At 39.4% G+C, this 10,930-nt stretch overlaps 1 protein-coding gene across 1 annotated transcript; it reads right to left on the bottom strand.

Moving 5' to 3' along the window:
- Positions 1-8,789: 8,789 nt before the first annotated feature.
- foxd3 (forkhead box D3) lies at positions 8,790-10,427 on the bottom strand. Its single transcript, XM_088313489.1, has one exon. The coding sequence runs from the start codon at positions 10,141-10,143 to the stop codon at positions 8,977-8,979; it is 1,167 nt and encodes a 388-aa protein (XP_088169615.1). The 5' UTR covers positions 10,144-10,427; the 3' UTR covers positions 8,790-8,976.
- Positions 10,428-10,930: the final 503 nt, after the last annotated feature.

Raw genomic sequence — 10,930 nt, 5'->3', positions numbered from 1 at the left:
GTCCGATTAAAGCACTGTACCTAAGTACATGTATTGAGTATCTCTATTATTTTTCAGCCTACTTTATACATCTACTCCTGACATTTTTATGCAAATATCTGCATTTTCTACTCTTGAGTCCTTACACACAAAGAAAAAGCCTCATTACTATTTCCTTTTGAATTGTTGATTGTTGTTCATTTTTTAAAACACCAATCCAGATAAATCACGCAACATTGATCATGTAATTTTGATTGTGGTTGGGTGAGAAGTACAAACATATAACATTCCGAACGTTATTGGTTTGTTCGCGAAGCATTGCACGCGCACTTGATGCAAATCAACAATCAAGATCAATTTCTTTGATTTTGTTATACACTGAAGACATTTGGATTTCAGATCAAAGGATGCAAACGACCATGTGTAGAACAACTCAGGACAGAGCACATTTGAAGCCACTCACCTTTCAAGTGAGGAAAAGTATAGGCACATATGACTGATGGGTGTTTCTACATTCTTAAGTGTTGCCTTTTAGATTGATTGAACATTAAATAGTGCTTGTTTTTGTCTTCGGGTTTCACCTGTGAACGTTGGATTTGTTAAGCAAACATGAAGCCATTTTGAAGCTGAGAGGAACTGGAAAATTAATCAGAGCTGAAAGAATCACAATCCACGCATCAAAGATCTTTGAGAGAAGAAATATACTGACCATACCAAAAGATGCCAACCACTTATCAGCAAGATGAATTCTAATCAGAATCAGAATCAGAATGCTCTTTATTGTCATTGTACGCAGTTTACAATGAGATTGAAGAGCTCCACTCTCCATTGCAAATATCATAAATAATTTAATTAAATACATAAATTAAATTAATTAAAGATTGAATAATTAAATAAGGAATAAAATAAAATAAATAAGTAAATTGAATTTAAAAAACAGTCAATCAGAGTGCCGGATTGGATTTTGCAAAAAAATACAGAGGTAAACCATATACGTTTTAGAATGAGACTGATTAACCTCTACTAAAGTTATGTAAATGCCAACATATTGAAAATGAAAAGATCTACTTAAGATCCAAAACATAGAAGCTCATCTGTGAAGCATGATGGAGGTCATGTCATGGCTTTGGCTGGCATGGCTGTTTTTGGAACGGGCTCACTAGCCTTTATTGGTGACATAACTCATGACGGAAGCAGCAGAATGAATTCTGAAGTTTGCAAATCATTTTGTCCGGCAATTTACAGAAAAATGTGTCCAAACTAATCGAGAGTAGCATCATCATGCAAGAAGATCCAAATCACTGCGAACACAACAAAGGACTTCATCACTGGGAAAAAGTGGAAGGTCGTGGACTGGTCAACTTTGTGAGCAGACTTTAATCCAACAGAACATGCATTTCACCTCCTGAAAAGAAGACTGAAGGGAGAAACCCACCACAAACAGGCTTGATGCAGTTATTGCCAATAAGGGTTATGTCACCAAATATAAAACGTTATTCACTTTAGTTAATTGAATCATGTCTGTTCCAATATTAAATGTCATTCACTTACAGTTAATTGAATAATGTCTGTTCCAATACTTTTCCTCAGTTGAAAGGTGTGTGGCTTTAAATTAAAGGTGCCCACTCCTCAGTTGTTTAACACATCTAGATACAAATGCTACGATATCAAACTTGAACTTCTAAACGTTTCTCTCGTATTCATTTTTTGATCTAAAACTCAATTGTAAATAAAAACTAAGTTTGCTGTTCCAATATTTTTGGAGGGGACTCTTTTATGCAGCTGAAACAGCCCACGTTATAATTGTCGCCTTCAGGAAAAAGAATGGTGCATAATATTCCATTGTGACATGGCCCGAGGTTTGTCCTTAAATTCAAGTCACAAATTTGGGGTGGGATGGAATCTGATTATTATTCCATGAATACGAGATTAATCAGAAAGCGACTATGAGGGCACAAAGACATCTTGAAAAGGAAGTGTTTGACTTGAATACTTCTTCGAAGCATTTTTCTTTCTTTTTTTGCTTTTACTTTTACACTTTAAATACTTTTAAAATCACTACTTTTATACTTTTACTCAAGCAACAAGATTGAGTTGATACTTCAACTTTTACTGAAAGTCTTTTTCAAAGAGTAATGAACGTGAATATTTTTGACACCTCTGTCTATGGTAATATTGCCAGCGGGAGTCGCACAATGCACCATTCTAGACCACTGATTGAGTGCGGCAGTGGTGTGTGAATAAAGTACAGTAGATAGGATCAACAAAGATGCCCCCAGGGTCCAACATTAAAGACCTAGTGTGAAGTTAGTTCAGAAAATGGCAAATTAAATATTTTGTGTCACAAACAAATTTTACAAATAATCAAGCATGATTTCTTTTCATTATTTTGTTTATTTGACAAGTGAGATTCTGCCGGGCGACAAATCCACAAGTGTGACATCATTCCAAGTCAAATATGGCAGAGCTCAGCATACAAAGTGTATTAAGCCAGTCAGAAATTGACTCACAAAGCGAAATCTCAAACGTATCTGAGAGTATTTGAAGAGTTGGAGGAAGAGGAGCTTGTTGGAATTACTCATCGGAGACTCATGGGAGAATGGTAAGAAATATACAGTGGTGTGATTAGCTTTGCATTATTGTTTGAAATTTGATGCTCTGTCGTGCTGTAAATGATGCACGGTGAGATTATTCTGATAGTACTGAGCTCTCATATTGGGTTGGTTTCCTACATTATCATTGGCACGGTGTTTAAGGTATATATACACACTTGCTGTTCAACTCTCTACTTAACACCTGCAAGCTCGTTCTCTTCGGCCCCTTGTTCACACAAAAACAGTCTGCGTTTAAGCGCATGCGCACTCCGCATAGATGCATCACAGCCGTCTGTCACAATAGACGTAACACACTACACGTTTTTCAAAACGGATTGTGAACCCTTTGTCATAAGCAAAACGGTTGAGAAAGCAGATATCTTCAAAGCGCTTGTGACAAAGAACACTCGTCGACACTGGTTTGAAATTCCCTCTCTATTTGCCAGAGCGAAATTGGTCCTTTTACATGCCCTATTTTTTATTGTTTTTGGCCACTAAAACAAATGCTTTGCAGAATGCAAACAATACATCCCCACACGGTGCCGAGGCAGTTCGCCGAATAAGCGCAACAACAATGTCAGTAATGCAGTACAATGGCGACTGGCGACTTGCCGTTCTGTGAAAGACGTCATTTCGAAAGAATACCGGAGATTGACGAACAAAAGCATTTTCGTTGTTAGGGCATTGCTATGGGTCTAACTATGAATATAGGACGTTTGCGTTAAAAAAAAAAAAAAAAACGTGTATTCTTAAAATAGGTTTATTACTCAAAATACGGTGGATCAAGCGTACGTCACAATTGGTCTTTAAACCATTTGGGTGGTGGCCCCAGCATGAACCACATTGTAGTGGACCTGCCACAACAGACACTTGCCCTGTATGATAATGTTCACGATATAATAGATGAGTTTCAATGATTATTTCATATTCATCTTTGTCTTTATACTGTATTGTTTAAGCCTTAATGACAATATTACTGTCATGGTCTGACTGTGAATTTAGTTTTTTGATTTTTCTTGTTTTCCTTTGTTCGGATATTGGTATACCTGTGCTCGTTTAAACGATCCCTTGTGTTACCCAATCTTCTTAAAGATGGAATAAAAGTAGCGTTGTCCACTATTCCCCTTTTTAAATTAAAGGACATCAATCTATATGCATTATGTCTGGTGCATGAAATACGCGTGGAATTTGGGAATCACAACTAGGACAGCTATTATAAGTGATCAGTAGCGGAAGATCGCAATATAATGTTGAACTTGTAGTTCTTGTTGGTCTGTATACATATGTGGAATTATAAAGGCCCCTATTTTACCCTCTCCTCACAGTGTAAATCTCAGCCCACGGGCATGATCCTCCGTGACCTTTTCCTCTGTTGACACCAACGTCTTTGTTCCCAAGGTGTTGAGACATGCTCCTTGTGCTTCCGGCATCAATTATGTATAAATAATAATAACCTTGGACAACTGCTGATTTGCAATGACACTTTCATTACAAAGCGAGCAGCCAATAACTCACTGATAGCCATTAGTTATTAATGCCTGGCCACATCAGCTTTACTTTGTCATTTATTGCTTCATCTTGATGCCTTTTTAAATATTCAGTAACTGCTGTACCTACATTTACTGTCTGTGGCCTCTTCTCTGGAGAAGGCTATAGATTGTGGTGTGGACGATGACCTAGTTATTGAGGAGGAGTTTTCTAGTGGTGGTGTGTAGAGGAAGAAAACACCTTGTTCATGCAACAAATTACATTGGGTTGAATGATTCATGTGACTACACACATTCCAACTTCATGTTACAGATATACTTTAATGTGATTTCATTTGACTTTTTCTGTTTTGCCACTCAATTAAAAAAAAAAAAGAAAACTTTATTAGGGTGTTAAACGTGAATAGAATGTTTAATTAAAAGGTCTGACTGATCCATTATTGTATCGGAATGATACATCACTTATTCTCCTTAATTGTCCTTGTAATAATGTGTATGGGCCACTATATGATTTGCCATATTGTATTGCTTGCCAATTCATTTGATTTCTAGTCAAATTTCAGGGTAATACATTTTTGATTGTATTTTTTTCATATCCCCCATAAGTCGATCAAAGCGGCTGAGGTTGGAAGGTAAATTGTATATTTCCTTATGAGCACAATATAGTCTGCTTTTATATTAATACAAGTAGCGTGCTGAGTAAAAATGTTGTCTGAGACACCCAAAAAAAGCGCACCAATATAGATTATTTGGTTGAAAAGAAATCAGTGTTTGTTCCTTGTCTCTTTGCTTCCATTAACTCATTTTCCATAGCACTTGAGTCATTGATTGCGGGACACTTGCCCAGAAGACTGAATAAGGGTTAACGCCTGGACTGATCGCCATTCAATCCCAAAACTGACGCACAAAGACATACAACCATTCATTCTCACACTCACAGCAACATCAAAATTAGTCATTTGGACTGCGGATTGCAAAGATTCACTGCACTGAACAAGAACCTTTTTGATTTTGAATGATAGCAAAGTCCTTCAGGTTGCTGAAATATGTATTTCTCCAGCCACAAATTTGAAACAAATTTATTTTTTATCATATTCAGTCATTGATTCACAGAATCACCATATGCACATTTCACACACTCAGACTATGATCTCCAACACAAAATAAGCAATTTGTGTACGAGTTACCACGTCTGCCTCACAGCTGAGATGCTCCCGTGATTGCTTGGGGTTTTCCCCACGCTCAAGAAACATGTTATCTTAATTAAAACTCTAATTTGCTCATAGGTGAGAATTTGAGTGTGAACATGCGCCCTGTGATGGCTGGCAACTCGTCCAGGTGAACTCTGTGTTTCGCACAAAGTTGGCTGGGATTGGTTCCAGATAAATAGCCTATTACTCTAAAATGAGGGCAAGTCCAATGGATGGATGAAATTAAATTTGTGTTTCGCATATCGAATTTGCTCTCAAGCAGTATATTTTTGGAGTTCGCTGATTGTTTTTTAACCAGCTGTCTTTCTTTCTGTGTCTTTCTTCAGTTTATAAATTGTTCGGTTAGTAATTTATTTAGAGAATCAATTTAAAATATATATTTCAAAGGAAAATGGCTTGGCTCCCTTTCTTTGCAGTTGAATATGGAACTTTTATTCATGTATGTTTTCTTTTCTTTTGTCAATTGCTGGTATTGTACAGAGTCTCTGTACTTCCAAAACCCAATTGACATTTCATCATCTAAGAGCGCACGTCATTTTCAACACTTTAGGTTGATGGAAAATGTGTAAAACTAACACCCTCACTGACCGAATAATATAGAAATGTGAAAATAATGTGAAATCGACCAAATTGTGACATCAGAGGTTTCAGCCCAACACCAGTGATATGTTCCAATTTCCCAAGACGTTAGACTCAAGAAATTATAGCAATGGGCAAATACTCTAATGTGGCATGTTGATTTTCAGAAAATAAATGAACTTTTCCCAGTGTATTATAGAACAGGCGCTGCCCTACAATGTCCACGGAGGTTTCTGTAGCTCAGGTATGGGCAAGGGGTGGCCTGCAGATGACCACATTATTGAGTTACGATTTTCTATTCTTTTTTTTACTTTACAAACCCAATAAATTCTTTGAAAAATGCTGATGAACATTCAATGCACATTTTTTACAAAAAAAGGTAATTCTTGGACCAAACACAAAAAAAACAAGTGGAAAAAATATGGTATAATAATATAAGAATAGAAAAAAATGAAAATATAATAAACCACAGATGCTGAACTGCAAATATGCAGCAGGCCAACCGTTGTTTTAAATTGTAATTTTACTAATCACCACTAGATGGCTGGCATGGCTTAGTTGCCTTTACACTCAACTCAACTTAAATGGGTTTTGTACTGCCCTGTACTGCCGTGGTTGGATATAGAATGATGTGCAAGACAAACAAAGTATATTCATAATATTAAAATTTTAAATGAGTTGATTTTTTTTCTGGGGAAAAATGTACAAGTTGAGTAGTTGCACTTAATGTTGTTTTTTTTTGTTGTTCAGCAGTTTTGTGCCGTCCTTGGATTGTAATTTCTAAGCAAGAGATTGCTATGCACTGGAGAAAAAAAATTACATTATGTTGTTATTTTGTTGTATGCTTCAAACCCTTTTATGTAGGGTTAGGATAGGGGATCTTGTATGCATGAATTAAAAATATATCATTAAAAATGAAATGTACTAAGTGCATGAATTTTGTTCATGTGGACATTAACATATCCATATTTGAAATAGCATTTAAGTTGCCCATTCCTGAAATAGGTACAAACAAGAAATTATGGAAATTTGACAGTTGAAGTTGCTTGAATTACATTACATCCATTTGCTGCCAATGTTTTTCAATGAATTGGTTAAATTGCTGTTAAATAAAACGACAAGGCCAGTAGCAGGCATAACAGTTGGAATGAGACTGCAAGCTTTTTTCCGCCTGTGCTCAACTTGATTTATGTTGGTTATATATATATATATATATATATATATATATATATATATATATATATATATATATATATATATATATATATATATATATATATATATATATATATATATACCGATATGAAAGTGAGGCTTTGAGTAAAGTCCCCTAGTGGCTCGAGTGTTGTTTCTTCATCACAGGTGCATCGTCTCAAAGTGAAACGTCGCATATGAGTGAAAATGCACTGCACGCACTGCAGTCACGTAAGCGGAATTTGCTCCCTCGGACAAACACACCTCCGATGACGGGTGTGAATCGACAATGAACACACCAGTGGCAGACAGACCGTTGCAATTCTGCTCTCCTCCTTTTATAACATTCCCAAAGATTGAATTTAATCAAAACGGATTATGTCACTGCATCCCGAAACTAAATACATTAAAACAAAATCTATAAATTATGTCTTAATAAACGTATATAAATATTGCTTCCGCAATAATGCTCTAATCTAAACCAATTATAAATATACAGGCGAATTAAAATACAACAACTATAATTTATTTTGTATTCGACACTATTTGTATTTTCATTATTATTATTCTTATTATTATTATTCTTATTATTATTATTATTATTATCTTCGTTTTGTTACAGCTCCAGCTTTTGAGAAATGCGCTATTTTAATTAAATTGTATTGAATTGTATTGTATTGTTTATTCTTCTATTCGGTTATCAATATTAAAAATGCCATCGGGACAGTGGAGAAGGGTTTTGCTTCATCGTCAGCTTCTTTGGTGTCTGACTGTGAATTGAAGCACCGAGAAGCTCCTTTCTCTTTCCCAAGGGGATCGGATAAATATAGAGCGCACACACGCGCACACCCCTACACTCTCGCACACACACACCATATGCTGTTTGTGTAAAAGTGATTAGCCAGACACAACTGCGAAACTGTTGAAACTGTGATCTGTGAGGAAGTCGAGCCACCGAATCTTGTAAAAGGACACCAGCAGTGATGCAATCTTAAAAGGTCTCCAGTCCCAGCTCTGCCCAAATCAAATAACTAAAGTCAGTGAGTGCTCTTTTTTCACGATTGTTCTGTCTAAAAATGTGTGAGAGATAAATTTTAAATAAATAACGATCGTCCTTGTAACGCTTTTGTGGTTAGTTGTGTTTCGAGCTGCACGTACATTTTTAATTAGCAAGTTTGGCAATTTAATAACACATCTGTAGATTGTGTTATTGCATATTTCTCGTCCCCTAGGTGTGATAAATTGTCTTATGCACCTGTTTTTTAATTGCTCAACGGATTTTAGAAGCAAAACAAGACGAACATTTTTTAACGTGTTCGGTTCAATTTTAGGCTTAAGAGGCTGAAAACCTACACCTGGCACATCATTTTTGAAAAGGTTTCATATTGTCAAGAATAATAATTGTAACGCGAACTGTCACAATTAAAATGTTCCACCTAGGCATTCTGCTAGATGTTGTGACATTTTTTGACGTTGCAGCATTTTCATAAAGTTAGCAATGAAAATAGATCAATTGTATTAGAATTATTTATCTGATTTATTTACAAATAAAGCCAGTGTACACCACAATATATCTAAGTTCAATTACACATACTGGTTATTTTTTCATAATAAACAGACTATTTCAGAGCTTTTTGTGTCTCATATAAAGGAAGTCAAAATTGTCCACATTCTGCATCAGTACAAAAAAAATGTAAACTAATGATCACAGATCTCTAATGGTAATTAAACAAAAAAGACAGAAAAAGTCAAATTATTCATAAAAAAAATATTTACAAATATTACCTGTACAGAAATATTTCCTTTTTCTTTTTTTCTCTGCGCGTGAACAGTCTTTACATATAGTGACGCATTGTCCAGTGTTGTCAATTTGACGTCCACTGTAATAGTGTCTCAATATAAAAATATGTTTTGTAGAAGTCAAGGTAAAAGTCACTGTGAGGGCCATTTGGACACCGTGGCCGCCGTGGCTGACGGTAATACGTGTCCAGAAAGAATACTGGAAGGTACACTGAGGATGGGGGCGATGGCGGCGGAGGTCCGGGTCAGAGAGAGAGACTGAGCGCTCAGCAGGGCCGACTGAACGGTCACCGGAGGCCGCAGGAAGGTCTGAGCTGAACCCGCCGTGGACGACGATGAGCTGGGAACCCCGATAATGTTCTCTATGCTGAACGACGGTCTGCTTGACGGTTCGGACTTGATCATGGACGCCGTGCTCAGACTGCTGAGATGCAGTTGCAGGCCCGGGCTGAGCTGGGAGTTGAACGCTTTGCGGTTCAACTCGGCCGAGGGCAATAAAGGGACACCCGGGGGCAGCATTGGCCCCACGGGAGGGATGTACGGGTATTGCAAAGCCGCATGGTGGGAATACGCGGCCGGGTGGATGCCGTAGTGCCTCCCATAGGGCCCGCCGAGCCCGTACGCACCGAAACTTTGCATCATAAGAGCAGTCTGGTCCCTGAGCACGTCCGGTTGAACTCTTTTGAACCTTTTCCTCCTCCTGAGGAAGCTGCCGTTGTCAAACATGTCCTCCGAAGCCGGGTCCAAGGTCCAATAGTTGCCCTTGCCGGGGTTGCCGGGCTCCCGGGGGATCTTGACGAAGCAGTCGTTGAGAGACAAGTTGTGGCGGATGGAGTTTTGCCATGCCGGGAACTTCTCACGGTAGTAGGGGAAGCGATTGCTGATGAACTCACAGATGCCGCTGAGCGTGAGCTTCTTCTGCGGGCTCTGGAGGATGGCCATGGTGATGAGCGCGATGTAGGAGTACGGCGGCTTCACCAGACTACTTTTGGGCTTCTGGAGTGGACCTCCCGGTGTGGCGCTCTGGTCGTCACCCTTCCCGGTGCCGGTCTCCCCTTCCCCGGAGCTCTCGCAGCACGGACTCCCGCCGCCGGACCTCATCTCCTCTTTGTCCACTTCAATGTCGTCATCATCCCGGAGGTCGTGCAAGATGCCTCCCCCGGGACTGTCGCAGTCGCTGTCCCGCTCCATGCACTCATCGTCCCCCTCGCCCACCACGTCGATGTCCACGTCCTCGGCTGTGAGCACCGTCTGGCCCGACATGTCGCTGGCTCTTTCGCTGCCTCCAGACAGGGTCATCTCACGGCTTACTTACAGTTCTTTTCTCACAAAAAACAAAAAAGTCTTGGAGCCAAAACAAGCGGTGGTGTGATGGGTAGGTCAGAGCAGCGCGCGCGCACTCACAAACACACACTGAGCGTCTGTTGACTTTGTGCTGGCCCTGTCAAGAGATCGGATGTCTCTCCAAAGAATGAGTTTCAAGAAGCAAACGGAGAGAAACCTGTTCCTGTGCGGTGTGCAAGTTGCGCGGAGATGGGGCGACTTATGCCTTGCCGCGTCCGCGTTCCTCGTCGCTCACTTACGGAGCCACACTTGGAGCACAAAGTCGAGATGTCACATGCTTTTAAAGGTCGGAGCTTTTAAAAGGGACTCTCTGATAGATTACTCCCACCACCAACACCACCACCCCAACCTCCACCTCCACCAAGCCCACTATATGATGAGGGACTGGCCACGTGGTCCAATGACGACATGACGCCCCCTCTCTCTTCTTCCCCACAGCATGCTGTTAAACCATGCAAACTGGAGTTGTTTCATGGATTTGTCAACAAAGGGACATCAGCAGTGCTGCTTTCCGCTCATTTCTGCGTTCGCCCGTCATAGACCATTTAACGGCGCACACGCGGGTGGAGGAGAAGGAAGAGGAGGAGGAGGAGGAGAGAGAGAAAATTGGTCTGCGTGATTGAACGATCTGGCGCGAATTAACACGAACGCGTGAAACACTTTACTTAACTTTTGCGAATGTGACGAAAGCTGTAGAATGCAATCGACCACAGTTAATGTTGGAGTCTTACTATTAGTATAT

The sequence above is a fragment of the Idiotropiscis lumnitzeri genome, chromosome 13, assembly GCF_059441095.1.
Source record: "Idiotropiscis lumnitzeri isolate Australia: NSW breed Sydney's pygmy pipehorse chromosome 13, RoL_Ilum_1.0, whole genome shotgun sequence".
In the NCBI taxonomy this organism is placed as follows: Eukaryota; Metazoa; Chordata; class Actinopteri; order Syngnathiformes; family Syngnathidae; genus Idiotropiscis; species Idiotropiscis lumnitzeri.
This window is presented reverse-complemented; position numbering and strand designations above follow the sequence as displayed.

What these genes read in the sequence shown, in the direction of transcription:
- foxd3 (XM_088313489.1), bottom strand. Translation starts at nt 10,143, where the DNA reads ATGACCCTGTCTGGAGGCAGCGAAAGAGCCAGCGACATGTCGGGCCAG.